The sequence below is a fragment of the Oncorhynchus keta genome, chromosome 34 (assembly GCF_023373465.1).
Source record: "Oncorhynchus keta strain PuntledgeMale-10-30-2019 chromosome 34, Oket_V2, whole genome shotgun sequence".
Lineage (NCBI taxonomy): Eukaryota > Metazoa > Chordata > Actinopteri > Salmoniformes > Salmonidae > Oncorhynchus > Oncorhynchus keta.
In genome coordinates this window covers 61,522,468-61,541,919 of record NC_068454.1, presented here as the reverse complement: position 1 = coordinate 61,541,919, position 19,452 = coordinate 61,522,468, and the positions used below count along the sequence as shown (strand labels likewise).

Here is a 19,452-nt window from a genome sequence, read left to right as displayed (position 1 = left end):
GGAATGTGGTGGGTCTTAAAATAGACAGATAAAGCTGCAGCACCTTATGTCATCTGTCTCAAATGAAAGGATGGATACAGGAACAGGAAACTAGGGGGTTCTTCTTTCATCCTTAACCTAAGGACTCATCAATTGTGCCAAGAAACAGCCTCACAGCAGGTGGTACAACAAAGGCTGTGTGCCTTTTCAAGTTATTTTGCGGGGGTCTATTTCAGACTAAGGCATACTACTTACTCTTGAGGTATTTGAGAAAAAAACTAGAATCGTTTTTTAAACGTTTTATATGATGAGTTTATATAAACCTATATAAAACATTAGGCTGCTGTGCATTGTCAAGGGGGAATATGCAATAGATGATCGTGGAAATAATGTATCGATGATAGTAATGATTATGATTATCATCGTGTAGGTCATCAAACTTTCCACACGATGTCGCTATTCTACATGAGATTCCTTTCAAATTCAAAGGTGACTGCAGTATCTAAATTAATACTAAGATGGCCCTTTGTATGATATGAGGGTGTAACATAGAATATAGGCTAGATCTATTCTTAATAGATATAGGCTATCGTTTCCTTGACATTTAGAATAAATTGCAACCTCACTCGTAATAGCCCACATGCAAACGTGAGTAGCCTATCTTTTCAAAAAGTAATTTGCGATACTATTGAGTCCTTCCAATTGATACTCCTGTTTAATTGTGAGGTTTCAAGTGTCCTAAACACTTTCATAGGGCATTTATTGTAATGATACTGTAGTAACGTGTTTATTTGCCCTCCTTCTCCCATCTCTATCATTCAGTGCTGTGTGTGACCTCATCTACAACATCACCATGAGTCGCTTACACACCATCGAGCGCCTCGGCTTCCAGTCGGTGCTGAAGCAGGAGATCGCTTTCTTTGACAAAGCTCAGACAGGTGAGTCATATCTCATTGCAATCTACAGGTAACTGCCTAAATAAATGAAATACCACCACTAGCTGCCAGAATAGCTTCAATGTGCTCTGACATAGATTCTACAAGTGTCTGGAACTTTATTGGAGGGATTGACACCATTCTTCCACGAGAAATTGAATAATTTCTTGTTTTGTTGATGGTAGTGGAAAACGCTTTCTTAGGCGCCGCTCCAGAATAATTGTTCAGTTGTGTTGAGATCTGGTGACTGAGGCACACACACACACACACACACACGCATTAACCCCCTATACTGCTTTGAGACCCCTCTTTCAAAGTCACTGAGATCTCTTATTCTAGCCATGGTAGCCAAAATAATGGGCAGCTGGCCATATTTATACGTGACCCTAAGCATGATGGGGTGTTCATTGCTTAATTAACTCAGGAATCACACCTGGGTGGAAGTGTAACGGATGTGAAACGGCTAGCTTAGTTAGCGGTGTGCGCTAAATAGCGTTTCAATCGGTTACGTCACTTGCTCTGAGACCTTGAAGTAGTAATTCCCCTTGCAAGAGCCGCGGCTTTTGTGGAGCGATGGGTAACGATGCTTCGTGGGTGACTGTTGTCGTTGTGTGCAGAAGGTCCCTGGTTCGCGCCCGGGTATGGGCGAGGGGATGGTTTAAAAGTATACTCTTACAGAAGCACCTGCTTTCAATATACTGTAGCGACCCGCACAGACAGCTGTGTGTTATGTGTTAGGCTTAGGAGGTGGTTGTGTTGTACTGACCAGTACCCGGTGTTCGCGGGGTCCGACCTGTCAATCAACCTGCTATCTGCCAATCACGGGAATGCCTGGAATGTTCTGATGGCGGAGTGGCGTGGAGGGGGGTTGGGCAGGGGGGTGGAGCATTGGAAGTTAAGACCAGGTTCAGCCTTTGTTCTCTCTCTCTTACGTCTGGGTTTCACAAGAGAAGGTCACGATTGGCTTGTGGGTTATCTGTCATCTATTTGGCGTGTGCTACGGCCCAAACAGTAGCCTGTGTAAAGTTGGTGTAATAAACCGTCAATTCGTAAACTCAAGCCTCTGTCTGGACAATTGTTCATTTATGATCTAGTCAGGTCATTACAATACTATGTATCCATCATTTGCTCAAGTGATTTCTTTATTTTGTCAGTTACCTGTACTTCACCTTTCTTAAATATATATTTTTTATACAGTTGCTGGTTTACTAATTGATGAAGCTAACTGATAAACACATACTGTATGTCCAAAGTGACGTGAAAAGCAGAGTATCTTAATAAACATGAGTGATCCTGTCAAGAGTATTGTGCGGGTCTTTCATTTCTTCAAAGTATAGACTACTGATGACATGATTGTAGTGGATGTGTGTTATCCAGCTCTACTGTTCATACTTAATTGTTGTTCTTTATTCCACAGATGCCGGGGAGAAGGGAGGCCAGGTTTCAGGAGGGCAGAAGCAACACATTGCCGTCACCAGAGCTCCGATCAGACGGCCTCGGATTCTAGTGCTGGACGATGTCACCAGTAACGTGGACACAGAGAGCGAGCATTTGGTAGGAGAACTCTGAATCTTGTTATCTTTCACTACAACAGACTGGCAGATCTATTGTTTGGGGGGATAATCAGTTGCTGTTGATAATTTACTCACAATATAACCCAATGGAGGCTGTTTCAGGGGGAATGGTTACATAATAACAGCATGATGTGTCCGTTTTGCAGTTGATCTGTATTATGGGAAACGCCTAATGTCATGCTTTCACTTATTCTTTCCTTTGCTACAGGCCTAGATAATGATGCCAAAGGCCAAGCCGAATCGCATACATTGACCCCCAGCAATACTGTTAGTGTTTAGAGGGTATTTCCAATGAAGGCAATACGATGCTGAACACAGGCAGTTTCATAACAGTTGCAATAGCATAGTTTTAGGTCCACAAACGTACACACTGCTGGAGCAGCCAGATACTGCAGCAGTAGCAGCACAGACAAGGGGTAACCAGCACAGACAAGGGGTAACCAGCACAGACAAGGGGTAAACAGCACAGACAAGGGGTAACCAGCACAGACAAGGGGTACAGGGTAACCAGCACAGACAAGGGGTAACCAGCACAGACAAGGGGTACAGGGTAACCAGCACAGATAAGGGGTAACCAGCACAGACAAGGGGTAACCACACACGTCACAGGGGCTGTAAAGCTGAAGCATCCGTTTAGAACGTTTTCTCACCACCATATATGTTGTTGAGAGGAAGTCCAGTCGTGGGTCGTGGGAGAAATCACATACACATGGTTAGCAGATGTTATTGCGAGTGTAGCAAAATGCTTGTGCTTCTATTTCCGACAGTGCAGCAATAACTAACATGTAATCTAACAATTCCACAACAACTACCTAATACACACAAATCTAAGTAAAGGAATGGAATAAGAATATATACATATAAATATATGGATGAGCAATGACAGAGCAGCATAGGCAAGATGCAATAGATGGTATAAAATACAGTATATACATATGAGATGAGAAATGCAAGATATGTAAACATTATTAAAGTGCATTATTATTCTTACATTCTTTTCACCTTTATTTAACCAGTTAGGCCAGTTGAGAACAAGTTCTCCTTTACAACTGCGACCTGGCCAAGATAAAGCAAAGCAGTGCGACACAAACAACACCAGAGTTACACATAGAATAAACAAACGTACAGTCAATGACCAAATAGAACAAAATCTATATACAGTGTGGGCAAATGAGGTAAGATTAGGTAGGTAAGGCAATAAATAGACCGTAGTGGTGAAGTAATTACAATTTAGCAATTAAAACCTGGAGTGATAGATGTGCAGAAGATGAATGTGCAAGTAGAAATATTGGGGTGCAAAGGAGCAAAACAATAAATAACAATATGGGGGTGAGGTAGTTGGATGGGCTACTTACAGATGGGACTATGTACAGGTGCAATGATCTGTGAGCTGCTCTGACAGCTGATGCTTAAAGCTAGTGAGGGAGATATGAGTCTCCAGCTTCAGTGATTTTTGCAAATCGTTCCAGTCTTTGGCAGCAGAGAACTGGAAGGAAAGGCGGCCAAAGGGGGAATTGGCTTTGGGGGTGATCAGTGAAATATACCTGCTGGAGCACATGCTACGGGTGGGTGCTGCTATGGTGACCAGTGAGCTGAGATAAGGCGGTGCTTTACCTAGCAAAGACTTATAGGTGACCTGGTGGGTTTGGCGACAAATATGAAGCGAGGGCCAGCCAATGAGAGAATACAGGTCGCAGTGGTGGGTAGTATATGGGGCTTTGGTGACAAAACAGATGGCATTGTGATAGACTGCATCCAATTTGCTGAGTAAAGTGTTGGAGGCTATTTTGTAAATGACATCACTGAAGTCAAGGATCGGTAGGATAGTCCGTTTTACGAGGGTATGTTTGGCAGCATGAGTGAAGGATGCTTTTTTGCGAAATAGGAATCCGATTCTAGATTTAATTTTGGATTGGAAATTCTTAATGTTAGTCTGGAATGAGAGTTTACAGTCTAACCAGACACCTAGGTATTTGTAGTTGTCCACATATTCTAAGTCAGAACCGTCCAGAGTAGTGATGCTGGATGGGCGGGCAGGTGCAGGCAGCGATCAGTTGAAGAGCATGCATTTAGTTTTACTTGCATTTAAGAGCAGTTGGAGGCCACGGAAGGAGAGTTGTATGGCATTGAAGCTCGTCTGGAGGTTAGTTAACACAGTGTCCATAGAATGGCCAGGAGTATACAGAATGGTGTCGTCTGTATAGAGGTAGATTAGAGAATCACCAGCCTCAAGAGCAGCATCATTGATGTATACAGAGAAAAGAGTCGGCCCGAGATTTGAACCCTGTGGCACTCCCATAGAGACTGCCAGAGGTCCGGACAACAGGCCATCCGATTTGACACACTGAACTCTGTCTGAGAAGTAGTTGGTGAACCAGGTGAGGCAGTCAATTGAGAAACCAAGGCTGTTGAATATGTTGATAAGAATGTGGTGATTGACAGAGTCGAAAGCCTTAGCCAGGTCGATGAATACGACTGCACAGTATTGTCTTTTATCGTTGGTGGTTATGATGTCGTTTAGGACCTTGAGCGTGGCTGAGGTGCACCCATGACAAATCAAATCAAATTTTATTTGTCACATACACATGGTTATCAGATGTTAATGCGAGTGTAGCGAAATGCTTGTGCTTCTAGTTCCGACAATGCAGTGATAACCAACAAGTAATCTAACTAACAATTCCAAAACTACTGTCTTATACACAGTGTAAGGGGATAAAGAATATGTACATAAGGATATATGAATGAGTGATGGTACAGAGCAGCATACAGTAGATGGTATCGAGTACAGTATATACATATGAGATGAATATGTAGACAAAGTAAACAAAGTGGCATAGTTAAAGTGGCTAGTGATACATGTATTACATAAGGATGCAGTCGATGATGTAGAGTACAGTATATACGTATGCATATGAGATGAATAATGTAGGGTAAGTAACATTATATAAGGTAGCATTGTTTAAAGTGGCTAGTGATATATTTACATCATTTCTCATCAATTCCCATTATTAAAGTGGCTGGAGTTGGGTCAGTGTCAATGACAGTGTGTTGGCAGCAGCCACTCAATGTTAGTGGTGGCTGTTTAACAGTCTGATGGCCTTGAGATAGAAGCTGTTTTTCAGTCTCTCGGTCCCAGCTTTGATGCACCTGTACTGACCTCGCTCGGAAACCAGATTGCATAGCGGAGAAGGTACGGTGGGATTCAAAATGGTTGGTGATCTTGTTTGTTAACTTGGGTTCGAAGACCTTAGAAAGGCAGGGTAGGATAGTTTGAGTCTCGAGTGTCCCCCCCTTAGAAGAGGGGCATGACCGCGGCAGCTTTCCAATCTTTGGGGATCTCAGACGATACGAAAGAGAGTTGAAAAGGCTAGTAATAGGAGTTGCAACAATTTCGGCTGATAATTTTAGAAAGAGAGGGTTCAGATTGTCGAGCCCAGTTAATTTGTAGAGGTCAAGACTTTGCAACTCTTCCAGAACGTCAGCTATCTGGATTTGGGTAAAGGAGAATGGGGGAGGCTTGGGCAAGTTGCTGTGGGGGGTGCAGGGCTGGTAACCGGGGTAGGGGTAGCCAGGTGGAAGGCATGGCCAGCCGTGGAAAAATGCTTATTGAAATTCTCAATTATTGTGGATTTATGGGTGGTGACTGTGTTTCCTAGCCTCAATGCAGTGGGCAGCTGGGAGGAGGTGCTCTTATTCTCAATGAACTTTAGTGTCCCAGAACGTTTTGGAGTTTGTGCTACAGGATGCAAATTTCTGTTTGAAAAAGCTAACCTTTGCTTTCCTAACTGCCTGTGTATATTGGTTGTAGGACGGCCAGGGTGTTAAGTGACTAGTGATCCATTTATTAAAGTGGACAATGATTTCAAGTTTGTATGTAGGCAGCAGCCTCTGTCTTAGTGATGGCTGTATAACAGTCTTATTGCCTTGAGATAGAAGTTGTTTTTCAGGATGGAACAAGGTGAGGATGGAACTAGGTGAAATTGGGCTGACATTCTGCACATTTTCTCATTCATGAAACATCTGACGTCAATCATTTTTGCTGTTCCCAAAACTAGAATATTACAAACACAGTGCACTAAATTTTATAGACTTGACGCTTTGCGAAAGGTAAAAAAAAAATCAGTTGTTTAAGAGTGCACTGTCTAATTGACTTTGTGAACACACACACTTCACATAGGCGTTTTTCATGGAAATATGCAAATTCATGTTACAACACGCCAATAGGATCTCACTCGCTCATGCTTGGCTTTACCCACCTTGCTTGTTTCATTTTCTCACACTATAAACAACACAGATGAACTGTCTTGGTTTAGTTTTTTAAAAATATATTTGGTAGTGGGTCCACCACAGCTCAACTGTCATAACACCATAGCAACAGTATTTGTTTATTTGTTTCCCCATTAACTTTTGCTGAGGCAGCAACTATTCTATTCTAGTCCAAAAAAACACAAAACATGACAAGTACAAAACGCTAGTACATTGATAGACAGTCACACACATTTTTAACACAACGATATATAAACAATAAAATAATAATAATATAAACAATACAAGTAAAACAAATAATGTTTGTCTGCATGTGCTTGTCCCCTCAAAGTCCTCGCTGATCCATGACATGTTGTTTAATCTATATTTTAACCCTTGTGTGGTGTTTGGGTCTGTGGGACCCATTTTCAATGTTTACTAAAAGAAATGATACAATTCATAATTTTTTCAACCTGAGACTCAATGGCCTTGGCTCATGATGAACATGTAAAATAACACATTTTCATTGAGTGCACACTGTGCACCCCTCCACACATTTATATTACATTGTGTGGTGTTCAGGTCCACTGGACCCGAGGGTAAGTGTGGAAAAGTGTGTTGGTGAAAACAAGTAAAAATTCAACAAAAAGGTTTGCTGTGTGCCTTCACTCTGTCTTCCTCCTCCCTGGGCCTGCTGTTTCAACATAGCACCAAGAACCAGTCTGTCTCCCTGTCTGTCTGTCTGCCTGTCTCCCGCTTTTCTCGCACTATTTACCCTGTGTAGTGTGTGAAACTACACAATGCCTTGCGGGAACTTGCACAATGCTATTAGAATACATTATTTCGATACATTGTAAAACATTCTGTATTTTCCCACAGTCTACCCCAGCCAGGTGCAAATTGGGGAGGGACACAACAAATGAATAGCTTTGCGTGAGTGGCTCAGTATGTCAAAAAAAAAAATCTTTGCTCAGAGGTCCTTAGAAATTATTTTTAAAATGATTTTTACCCCCTTTTTTCTCCCCAATTTCATAGTATCCAATTGTTAGTAGTTACTGTCTTGTCTCATCGCTACAACTCCCGTACGGGCTCAGGAGCGACGTACGGGAGTCCTCCGAAACACAACCCAACCAAGCCGCACTGCTTCACACAGCGCGCATCCAACCCGGAAGCCAGCAGCACCAATGTGTCAGAGGAAACACCATACACCTAGCGACCTGGTCAGCGTGCACTGGGCCCGGCCCCCCACAGGAGTCGCTAGTGCGCGATGAGACAAGGATATCCCTACTGGCCAAACCATCCCTAACCCGGACGAGTGTTTTCCGCATTCTAGATTGCAGCCGGAAGCAACAAGAAGCGCTGTGATGTGTGTGGACCCAAGGACAGGGAGACACAATACACATGCATCAAGTTCAAGAAATACGTTTGCAACACACACACAGTAAAACTCTGTCCCTCATATGGTGTGTAGACCGGTCTTCATTTATGTTCAACGAGGCTCATTTATCATTTCCATCAAATACTGTATGTAAAAATGTGTCCTTCCAATTTGTTCAGTTCAAAGCAATAAACATCAATAGTGATGAAAACCTTGTTTCATTTATATTTGTTCAAGATAAACATGATTTATTCCACCCATGTCTGGATTATATATTTTTTAAACTAATAGTGCTTTTATTGATAAATGTGATCTAGCAGAGGTAACTGGCAAATATGAACCATGTATGCTGTCTATATTGCTTGTAATTGAAATGTCAACATCTAAGTATTAAGTATTTTTATGTAAATTATTATGGCTGTATTGTTTTAAAAAACCCAATAATGTTGTGGGTCCATCTCAGATCAGAATATTGGGGTGGCAATACAGTCCGCTACCATTCTCAATAGTTTCCCATCAAGGGTTCCTTTACTGCTATTCTTTTATTTTACCAGGCAAGTCAGTTAAGAACTTAAGACAAATTCTTATTTTCAATGGCGGCCTACTAGCAGTGGGTTAAATGCCTTGTTCAGGGGCAAAACAACAGATTTTTACCTTGTCAGCTCAGGGATTCAATCTTGCAACCTTTCGGTTACTAGTCCAACGCTCTAACCACAAGGCTACCTGCCACCCCACATCATTATTGATGGATAATAGTTTTCCACCTCTCCCACACTAACTTGACCAAATTCAAAACAGCCATCCTTCTCTTTCATTATTATATATTTTATTCAAAAATATGATGGTTCACTGATCAATATTTTAATTTCCACTTTACTAGTGAAACAGACTTTGAAATGTTTGGCAAATATCGAAAGGTTTTGTTATACATGACCCATCAAGTAGGCCTAGGGGTTATCCCTTTAGAATGATGTGAAACAAATTGAGAAAATCAAGCTGTCTGAAAAATTAGCCATGTCATGACAAGATGTTGACAATAACTTATTTTAACATCGGCATCATCATGTCACGACTGAACTGTCCCAAACTCCCACTGATGTGACAAATTGCATAACTTCCACTTCAAATAAAAAACGGAGTTATGCTCCAACCAAGTGATTGAATACAACCTACAACTGAGGCTGATACAGCCAATGATGTGTGTATATATATATATCATTGGATACAGCTGATATAACCCACAAGTAAACCTGCCCATAGGTAACCCCAATAGCGGAACTGAAGGAGAATGAAGGTTGGAGGGCCAATACGTTAGGTGCCAGTGTGCCTAAAAGGCTGGTGATTTTCTGGCTGTTTTAGCTAGCCACCGTTAGCTACTTGGGGCTAACCATTGGGAAATATTACCCAGTCATAACATGAGGAAGATCTACCACCGGTAATAATTATTTTGTATTTATAATTCGGAGTAGCTCGTAATAAGCATTCGGTTTCGTGAACGTAAAGATGGTAACAGTTATAAACAAATAATCTGTGTTGTATTTATCTAACTAGCTAGACTAGCCGCCTGAAGCTAACGGGACAGGATGTTCTTCTTGTAGGGTGTGGCATGTTAAATGACAGACAGCGTGGATAGCCAAACATAATCTAACACCTATGCGGAGTAGCCAATCGGAAGCAAGTATTACGAGAACCCCGACAGGAATTGCACGGAAACGACACGTGATATGTTTATAAAGCGGCAGGCGGTAGCTTTTCGGCGCCATTTCATTGTAGAACTGTTCGGCTTTTATTTAGTGGAAACATAACAGTGGACAAATTTGGAACATAAAAAGAATCCGGATCCATCCTGATGGAAACGGCCGTTAACCCGCCCCTTGACAGGTACCTTTAGGAACATTGTACCTTCAGGCTCCGGTCGGACCTGATTTTGCAGGCGTGACAATTAACACGAATCGGGACGGAATGGCTAAACCTAGTTAGCGAGTATTCACTGTCGGTGCATCAGCTCGCTAACTAGTCTTTTCTCAACTCTGACACGAACCAATGAAAATATTACGTTGGCTAGTAAGATGTAAATATAGAGATGTTTTTTGTTCATAACACCCCCTTAGATAGTTAACCATACAGTGAGGTTGATATTGACTTATTGTGTGAGTCAGCCTACTCTAACTTAGTGCTGGGAGATTGTTTAGAATTGGCTGTGGTGATGAAACGCTTCATTGAGCGGCACTGCGCCACCGCCATTTTCCTGCTATAAACCTTAATGACAGAGAAATAAACTGAGCTAGGGCCGCAGATGTGCAATTTATTTGCAGCTTATTCAGTTGCCCTAACCCGGTTGTTTACTTTCTGATGTTCGCCAGCAAACGTTAGCGTCCTGGCTAACTAGATTGGTAGCTAGCTGGATTCAGTTGTTGACATGCGATGGTTCCAAGCTAACCAGCTAAGTTAGCGTTTTCACAAATGGGGTCTCACAAACAAGCTAGTAACATGAGGAACTAATTGGATAGTTGAATAAGGGTTTAAGTCACAGGAGTTTGACGGTTTTGACTGACGATCCTGAGGGTCTGTTTTGGCGTCGGTGTGTTTACACACACTCAAAAAGGCGGCGCGGCGACACTGACCCCACGCAATGACTATAAATAGGCGCGGAAGCCTCACCTCTCTGCCGGCTGAAATGATTGCCACAGTTAAGAATGAAAGCATATCACAATTTAACTAGCTAATGCATTTGATTATTGCCTATTACCGGTTAAGACCCACAAATCAAAGTGAATTCAACGAAAATACTTGGGAGATTAGGCTAAGTATAACAAGTAATCATGGAGAGAGCAGTAAACTGGGCAACATACTGTAATGATACTGGCAGGGAGCATGCCTCAAACCCTCGACCTTATAGCCCGAAGTCCAGCGCGCGATCGACTGTGCAAAAGCATGCTAAAACGGCAGTCGATATCCGTGCTTATAAATCCAGGGTCGTTACACTACTCTCTCCTTTCAAAGAGCGCGTCCTCGCGCTCGCTTGCGACTCTACGTCTTATAGGAACGCGCTCACCGGCCAAGCACACGCACTGTCTTGAATGCAAGGTCCGATCACTTCTGACACCAATGGAATGACACAGGCCTCGAACCCTCTACCTTCTAGCCAGAAGTCCAGCACGCTATCGACTGTGCCCCAAAAGCATGCTCAAGCGGCAGAGTCGATATCTGCGGCACAGTCGATATCACCCTGGGCTAGAAGGTCGCGGCAGAGTCGATATCTGTGCTTATAAACCCAGGGTTGTTACAAAACTTTGCCCCTGGTTATTAATGAATAATATTATTAATGCATTGCCATACTTTGCAGCTCTTTCTCCAAACGTTTAACTTAACAAGGCCATGTTGTGTTTGGGTGTGTGTAAGTCCTGAGATGGAAAATCAGCTCATGAGCTTTGCCTCCCTTTGTGTGTCAGTGGGATGGCATGTGCGTGCTGTGTGAGCCCTGGGCGACTGGGAGAAAATTGGCAATCTGGTCCACACAGTGCAAAAGATGGAAGCGAATAGAGGGAGAACCTGCATGTTGTCACAATTCTACCACTGAATGCAGGTTTAACTGCCCTCAATGCTGCCCGAGGGATTTCCCATCCAGTGATCTGGGTTGCCGGGGCTGTGCCAAAAGTGGCAGCCTATTGATAGAATCCTCACTGCATTGGTGAGGGAGGAGATGGCAAAGGGCCTGTGTTGGTGAAGGGTTCCTTCCTAATGCTTTCCTGCTTGAATTGTTGTGTAGCCTGCACCTAAAAGTTTGTGGTCATGAAGGTTGGCTTACAATGCACAATTAGTTGACTGTATTGACACTGACTGTAGGGCAATGAAGTATCGCAAAGATCAAGCACATTGTAGCTTACTACTTTTGAAATGCCAGAGCTGAGGGATAATTTTAGCATATGAATGAGGTTCTGTATTTCTCCCCTCATACATCCCCTTCTGTCTTCCCACCGCCTGTCCTGTCTATCCCACTACTTCAACCTCTCTCACCATTTGTTCCTCTCTCCTGGTCAGCAGCTCTCTGGGAGTGGTGGGGCTGTCTGGCGGCGGGATGGAGCACCATGCCTCGGGCCAAGGCAAGCGCATGCGGAAGCCCTCGCTGCTGTATGAAGGCTTTGAGAGCCCTCAGCTACCGTACGCGCCACCACCTCCCCCAGTCCAGCCCCCCGTCAGGGACCCTGGCCGGCAGGGCTGCATGACCAACCAACTGCAGTTCCTCCAGAAGGCTATGATCAAGTCCCTGTGGAGGCACCATTTTGCCTGGCCATTCCATGAGCCAGTGGATGCCTTCAGACTCAACCTCCCAGTGAGTTACACTGTTTGTTTATAAACAAGTGTAGAGATTAGTGGTCACCAACAGTGGTCCTAGAGAGCCATAGGAGTTGCAAGCTTTTACAACCCACCACCATGTAGGCCTACACCTATGAGCGTTTGTACATAGTTTACATCCTCGCCACACCACCTTTCAACTGTCATTACTCTTTTTCTTTATTCCATTCTTTCTTATTCTAGGATTATCACAAGATCATCAAGCAGCCCATGGACATGGGAACCATCAAGAAGCGGCTGGAGAACAACTACTATCGCAGCGCCAGTGAGTGCATGCAGGACTTCAACACCATGTTCACCAACTGCTACATCTACAACAAGGTATGGCCATAATATTTACATATGTGTAGGTCAGGCTAATGCATCAATGACAACAGACCTAATATAGTTATCTAATTTATCACAAGGCCTTTCCATATTCACAGCAACTGTAGATGTACCGGTGTTAACTGGATTTAGATTATAAAGTGCCTGTGGCCTCTTCTCCTCTCCCAGCCCACAGATGACATAGTGCTGATGGCCCAGTCCCTGGAGAAGGTGTTCCTGCAGAAGGTGGCCCAGATGCCCCAGGAGGAGATTGAGCTGCCCCCTCCTGCCCCCAGGGGCAAACCGGGCAAGCCTGGCAAAGGAGGCCGCAAATCCAACGGTGAGTCACTCTGGAGATTGTGGTGGTGAAAAGCAGGCAAGAGCAATGTTCAACGACGAGTTGGTGGATGTACTGTGTATGTTTGGTAAAAGATGAGTTGGAACAACCTGTTTAATGTGTAGTGCACTGTACATCTTTGGCCATAACATTCTTGGCAGTATTATCACCATGGGTGTGTTCTTAGGCCTGATTTTTCTCTGCCCATCTTACAGCGTCAAAAGCTCACCAGGTCCCTGCGGTGTCCCAGTCAGCATACTCCTCCTCTGACACGGGTGACTCAGACACCCCCCCTCTGACCATGCTGCCCAAGAGTCTGCCCCCCACACAGCTGCTGAGCCTGCCCCCCACACTGCCCACCGCTAAGGTACCTCACCACACTTCACTCAAGATGCTAAGACCTGAATAGGAACTTGCTATAGTACTGTACATTGTATTGATGCTACACACTTGTTGCTGCTGCCTTCACACTGTATATTGGCTATAGAATACCATACTATAACTCTTCTCTCTCCCTGTGCAGAAGAAGGGAGTGAAGCGGAAGGCGGACACCACCACTCCCTCCAACATGATGACCATGCCCCTGGCTGTAGGAGGGGGTCGGATGGTGGGCCTGGGGAAAGGAGGCCACGGGCAAGGCCTGAGCCATGACCCCTCCACCCTCTCACTCACCTCCCCGGGGGACATGGACCCCCCTCCCAGCCTGGTTAGAGGACCCATGGGCCCAGGGGGCCCCGTTCTGCTCCAGCCCATGATGGCTGGAGGCGGGAAGACCCTGGCTCGGCGTGGTGGCAGTGGACGCCCCATCAAGCCCCCCAAGAAAGACCTTCCGGACTCTGTACAGCCAAAGGCGCCACGGCGGGCCAAGCTGAGTCAACAGCTGCGTTACTGTAGCAGCGTGCTGAAGGATCTGCTGTCCAAGAAACACGCGGCCTACGCCTGGCCCTTCTACAAGCCCGTGGACGCCTCGGCCCTGGGCCTGCACGACTACCACGACATCATCAAGTGCCCCATGGACCTCAGCAACATCAAGGTCAGCTTGCAAGATAGAGATGTCACATTGCCTTGACTCAATGAGAACTGAATGTGGCTGAAATACACAGTTCATGGATTATTACCTCATATCTTCTCAGATTTGTTTTGCGTGGATTTCTGTCACAGTATGAAACTGAGGCTTATCCCTATCTGGAGTCCTCTCCTTTATATGTTGGAGTTTAAAACACTCTTTTCTCTCTCCCATCATTCTCTCAGAGGAGGATGGACAGTCGGGAGTACAGGGATTCGCAGCAGTTTTCCGCTGACGTCCGACTCATGTTCTCCAACTGCTACAAATACAACCCCCCCGACCATGACGTAGTGGGCATGGCCCGCAAGCTGCAGGTGAGCTCTGTTTTGTCAACACAATTCACCCTGGAACCCTTAGTTCACCTTTGTTGCTTGACCTCTGTCCACTGCATGCTCAGGGGGTGTTACTTGGAATGACTGCGATATGTGGTAGTCTACCTTGGCAGAATGCAATGACTGAAAGTCACTGGATAAGTCTACTTATTGTCTAATCTATAAATTGTTTAGACTCCATTTCTCTGTTCTGTCCCAACAACTTTGTTTCTTGTGATAACTGTTATTACTGTGTAACAAAACAAAAGGGACATGATCCACAATGGAGTAAAAAACAAGCTCACTCCGTTTTGTCCATCTGTCCAACTAGGACGTGTTTGAGTTCCGCTTCGCCAAGATGCCCGACGAGCCCCTCCAGCAGGCTCCTCCCAAGTCCCGAGGCATGGGCGGTGGCATGGGCACTCACGCTCACGGTGACTCCTCGTCTTCGTCGTCATCGTCCTCCTCCTCATCCTCGTCGGAGAGCGAGCCCAGCAGCGAGAGCGAGAGCAGCTCGGACAGCGAGGAGGAGCGAGCACACCGCCTGGCCGAGTTACAGGACCAGGTGTGTACACAGGTAGACTCAACCCCCCCGTTCACCGAACACACCGCACCACATACCTAACACAGGCCAGCTTTCATATACACACCACAAGCATAGACTGCATCAAGAGTTTTAGACTTCTCTCCAACACAGGTTTTTCTAATATTCAGACAAATCCATGCTAGTATGCATACTTTCACTCAGTTGGTGTACATGTTCATACAAGTACTCTCTGTGTTCAAACATGTATTTTCACAAGCCTGCTATTTGCTGTATTTTCTTACTGTTACACTCTATGGTAGACCGTCATTTTAAATGAGAATTTGTTCTTAACTGACTTGCCTAGTTAAATAAATAAAATATCACAGTATTTCTTCATGATCTAGCCATATAAGTGAAGTGTATTTGTCCAGTTGAACACTCCACCTCTGGTCTGCCCCCTGGTCACAGCTCCGAGCCGTACACGAGCAGTTGGCAGCCCTCTCCCAGGGCCCAATTGTCAAAAACAAGAAGAAGAGAGAGAAGAAAGACAAGAAGGAGAAAAAGAAGAAGAAGAAGCCGGAGAAGCGAAGCCGAGGACGGCCCAGCACGGCGGTAGGCTGTGAGGACTGGGAGATGCCGACGATAAAGCCGGTGAGGACTCCGAAGAGTAAATCCAGTAGCAGGAGCTCAGCTCCCGCCTCCTCACAGGGCAAGAGAGGCCCTGGCAAGAAGAAGGGCAGCAAGTAAGCACACACTGACTTCAAACACAACCTTTCTCTTTGCTGTTATTTGCTGTTTTCAGTCTCATTTTGTAGACTTTCACATTGCTTCCTCTTCTACCTTTTCTGTTTCCTCACTTTGCTTTTTTAAAAGTTTCTTAAACCATTTTCTACTTCCTCTCTTTCATCACAATCCAATTTCCAACTTGACCTGCATTTGTTTCTCTAGAAACTACAGTGGGATTGCAGAGTACAGATTATTGTATGGGGCAGTATATCAAGTTCATTTTGATAAGAGATGAAAATAGAATGAATTGAGGTGATTTAAAAAAAAAAAAATGTAAATGTGTCAATGTAGGTTGTCATTATATTTGGCGTGGGGTCACGAGAAATGATTACAAAAAAAATTATAATTGGGTCCCCACAAGTTCGGCGTGAAAAAAATGGGATCGGTGCTGGAAAAGTTTGCATACAATTTCTCTAGGACTAATCCATGGTCTCTAACAGCTTCCCTCTCCCTAGAAACACCAAGAAGTCCCAGGCTTCTACCATGCCCTACTACGCCCCGCCGGCATTCTCCATGCTGCCCCACTATGACTCCGAGGAGGAGGAGGAGACGTCTCCCATGTCGTACGACGAGAAGCGCCAGCTGAGCCTGGACATCAACAAGCTGCCCGGCGAAAAGCTGGGCCGCGTTGTCCACATCATCCAGTCCCGCGAGCCCTCGCTGCGCGACACCAACCCCGAGGAGATCGAGATCGACTTTGAGACGCTCAAGCCGTCGACGCTGCGCGAGCTGGAGCGCTACGTCATGTCGTGCCTGAGGAAGAAGCCCCGTAAGCCCTATGGTGAGGGGGAACGAATAGCAATAGCTAATGCTAGTATGGTGTGAATGGGAATGCATCCTGTTGTCACTGCAGACGCTTGCTAATGCCTTGTTATGCTACAAAGGACTGATGCTACAAGCTGGTGCTGTGGTGATAAAATGCTACATGCTAGTGCGCTGGTTGACTAATACCATACAAAAGGAACTAGTCTTTCACTATGGAATGTTTGGATATGTATGTGAGGGCTGAGTATGTAACCTTTAACCTGTCTTCCTGTCTGTGTGTAACAGTGAAGAAAGGGGGCCCCGGCAAGTCCAGAGAGGAACTGGCCCTGGAGAAGAAGAGTGAGCTGGAGAGGAGGCTGCAGGATGTCAGCGGACAGCTCAACTCTGGCAAGAAACCCCAGAAACCCAAGGGTGAGAGCCACATGCACACAGACACACGGAACTGCTGTTGCACATGTAGCATTTAGCATTGAGATAAATACTAATCCTATTACCCCCTTTGTGTCTCTCTTGCAGCGGAGAAGCTCAGTGGCGTGGAGCCTCACGCCCAGCCCTCCCGCCTCAGCGGCAGCAGCTCCAGCTCGGACTCTTCCTCCTCCTCGTCATCCTCCTCCTCTGACACCAGTGAATCAGACTCGGGTTGATGAGACAGTGGGAGAGGGAGGGACCCCCCGTCGAGCTCAGGGACATGTGGCAGCCCCAGGACGAAGTCTCCTGGGACAGTCAAGGGAGGGAAAAGAGTGCCCCTCCCTCGAAAGGCACCCCAGCTAGAACAATCCAAGATGAATGATGGTGGGATTAGGGTGGAGGACTCGTGAATGTCACTAAGGATACTGAAGACCAGAAACATATTGAGAGTTCAGCCAGGTTTAAGAACGGCTGCCATGTTAGAGCCTTTATTTTTGAAATGTTGGTAATATGACAATACGAGAGCGCCTCTGACAGTTCCCTATGAAATGACCATTCAGGATAATGTATAGCCAAGTCTTTACTCTGTTGTGGTTTCAACAAATTGCATATCTGCTTTCACTGGACATCTTCATAGCTTTTGAAACTATCAGAAATAAACAGTGCAGAAGCGTCAATCATCACTTACAACGGCTATGGAGGAGGAAGTGGTGCTCTCGGAATGTTCAGACAGAAACCGCATCGGACCAACTCTGACTGCACAAGACCCCCAGCACAAACGCCTTGTTATCCCTCTCCTCCCTGTGTAAATACTTGTACAATTTATCTACGTTTCTTTTATAAAGAATAATTTTATGGCGATCCCCCAAAGAGGGAGACTGAGGAGTAGTGAAAGGATGTGGAGAGATGTGCTCAGCCCCATGTTGGACACTTCTTGATGTGCAATCATAGATTGATAAGAACTGAATGGGTATAAGCAGTATGGCAGAAACCCCACTTTGCCCTTCCGGAAAGCTATGTGGAGTGAGTATTGTAATGCTTACAATTATCTGTTCTCTCACTAAGAGGCCGTCACTGTCTAGTGGTCGATGTTCAGATCTTGTAGTTGTCTTTTCTGTCACGTCTTATAGCTGCAGTCACGAGTCGGTACTTCTTGTTGTTGCTTTGTTTCATTTTACATCTTACTGCTTACAGACCAACATTCAGATGGTTATAAAGTTCAGAGGCAGGAGAGTTTTATTTCCATTCCATATGTTACTCTTGAGAGATCTAACTAATGACACGTGTCATACATGTATGGCACTTACCATTTTAAGAAACAGCCCGTGTGTCATTTCTCAGGAAAGGAGTAGGTTTCTTGATGGTGACACTGCAGTCTTAATCACAGCGGTCGTAGAAACTGATCGCTTTGCAGATCTAAGCAACTCCGTTCATTCTGTTTGTGCTTAAAGGAAAATTCTCCCAATCATTTGTCATTTTGTTTCGTTAGTCCACTGTTACAGTTCCACAATGTTTTGTAGGTCAGCCATAACGTTTTCAACATTAGAACATTCAGAATACAGTCAGTGTCACAGTATGATGTGCTTTGTAAGCTAACTGTTGGTTAGCTGTTACATCACCATGTACACAGGAGCAGACATCCTACGTTGAAGTCTGGACCAAGAGATAGACCAGATGAGATGTATAGAAGCTAGGCTGTTAGATCTCTAAGGAAATTGTGTGTGTATATATGTATAGTACTGTATTTCAGTGTTTCTACCTGTGAGTCTATTTTCCTGTCTTGCTTTTCTTTTATACTCTATATTTATCCCTTCCGCTTAGTCATGCTTTATTATTCCAGAACATGTCCTGAACATTGTTTGGCCTCCTGGTTGACTGGCATGCTTCTGAGCAGCAATCCAGTCATTTGAAAATTGTATATATTAAAATGAGACCTTCTATAAAGCCTTTTCTATTTTTTTGTAATATGTATACACAGTACACCCCTATTTATACAGTACCTATAGAAAGTATTCAGACCCCTTGACCTTTTGCACAAAGCATTGTTCTAAAATTGATTGAATTATTTGTTTTCCTCAATAAACACACAAGACCCCATAATCACAAAGCAAAAACAGGTTTTTAGAAATATTTGCTAATTTATCATTTGAAAATATCACATTTACGTAAGTATTCAGACCCTTTACTCAGTACTTTGTTGAAGAACCTTTGGCAATGACTACAGCCTCGAATCTTATTGGGTATGACGCTACAAGCTTAGCACACCTGTATTTGGAGTTTCCCTATTCTTTGCAGATCCTCAAGTTCTGTCAGGTTGGATGGGGAGCGTTGCTGCACAGCTATTTTCAGGTCTCCAGAGATGTTCGATAGGGTTCAAGTCCAGTCTCTTGCTGGGTCATTCAAGACTTGTCCTGAAGCCAGTCCTGCGTTGTATTGGCTGTGTGCTTAGGGTCGTTGTCCTGTTGAAAGGTGAACCTAGT

At 44.6% G+C, this 19,452-nt stretch overlaps 2 protein-coding genes across 9 annotated transcripts; both read left to right on the top strand.

The window, feature by feature from the left end:
- Positions 1-484: 484 nt before the first annotated feature.
- LOC118366541 (ATP-dependent translocase ABCB1-like) lies at positions 485-8,300 on the top strand. The gene is made up of 5 exons (XM_052492618.1): positions 485-627; positions 802-917; positions 2,332-2,468; positions 7,613-7,666; positions 7,769-8,300. Exons 1-4 carry the CDS (start codon positions 620-622, stop codon positions 7,658-7,660), a joined length of 309 nt encoding a protein of 102 aa, XP_052348578.1. The 5' UTR covers positions 485-619; the 3' UTR covers positions 7,661-7,666; positions 7,769-8,300.
- Positions 8,301-9,365: 1,065 nt separating this feature from the next.
- On the top strand, positions 9,366-18,921 carry LOC118367447 (bromodomain-containing protein 2-like). Of its 8 annotated transcripts, none has more exons than XM_035750939.2 (12): positions 9,366-9,546; positions 12,156-12,444; positions 12,651-12,788; positions 12,963-13,113; positions 13,326-13,477; positions 13,634-14,143; positions 14,362-14,490; positions 14,819-15,064; positions 15,482-15,756; positions 16,240-16,580; positions 16,850-16,975; positions 17,081-18,921. In XM_035750939.2, the coding sequence occupies exons 1-12, from the start codon at positions 9,527-9,529 to the stop codon at positions 17,206-17,208; spliced, it is 2,505 nt and encodes an 834-aa protein (XP_035606832.1). In that variant the 5' UTR covers positions 9,366-9,526; the 3' UTR covers positions 17,209-18,921. The 8 variants fall into 8 exon arrangements, with proteins under 8 accessions (XP_035606832.1, XP_035606828.1, XP_035606834.1 ...); XM_035750935.2 differs by having other exon boundaries at positions 12,153-12,444; XM_035750941.1 differs by lacking the exon at positions 9,366-9,546 and adding an exon at positions 9,841-9,992 and having other exon boundaries at positions 14,819-15,052; positions 16,255-16,580.
- The last annotated feature ends 531 nt before the right edge of the window (positions 18,922-19,452 follow it).

Bases quoted from the DNA above. Each gene is read 5' to 3' on its own strand.
- LOC118367447 (XM_035750933.1), top strand. From the start codon at position 9,961: ATGGAAACGGCCGTTAACCCGCCCCTTGACAG. The intron at 15,757-16,239 runs GTAAGCACACAC...GGTCTCTAACAG, and splicing joins GGCAAGAAGAAGGGCAGCAA to CTTCCCTCTCCCTAGAAACA. The intron at 16,581-16,849 runs GTGAGGGGGAAC...TGTGTGTAACAG, and splicing joins GAAGCCCCGTAAGCCCTATG to TGAAGAAAGGGGGCCCCGGC.
- LOC118366541 (XM_052492618.1), top strand. The intron at 918-2,331 runs GTGAGTCATATC...TTTATTCCACAG, and splicing joins CTTTGACAAAGCTCAGACAG to ATGCCGGGGAGAAGGGAGGC. The intron at 2,469-7,612 runs GTAGGAGAACTC...ATTTTCCCACAG, and splicing joins ACACAGAGAGCGAGCATTTG to TCTACCCCAGCCAGGTGCAA.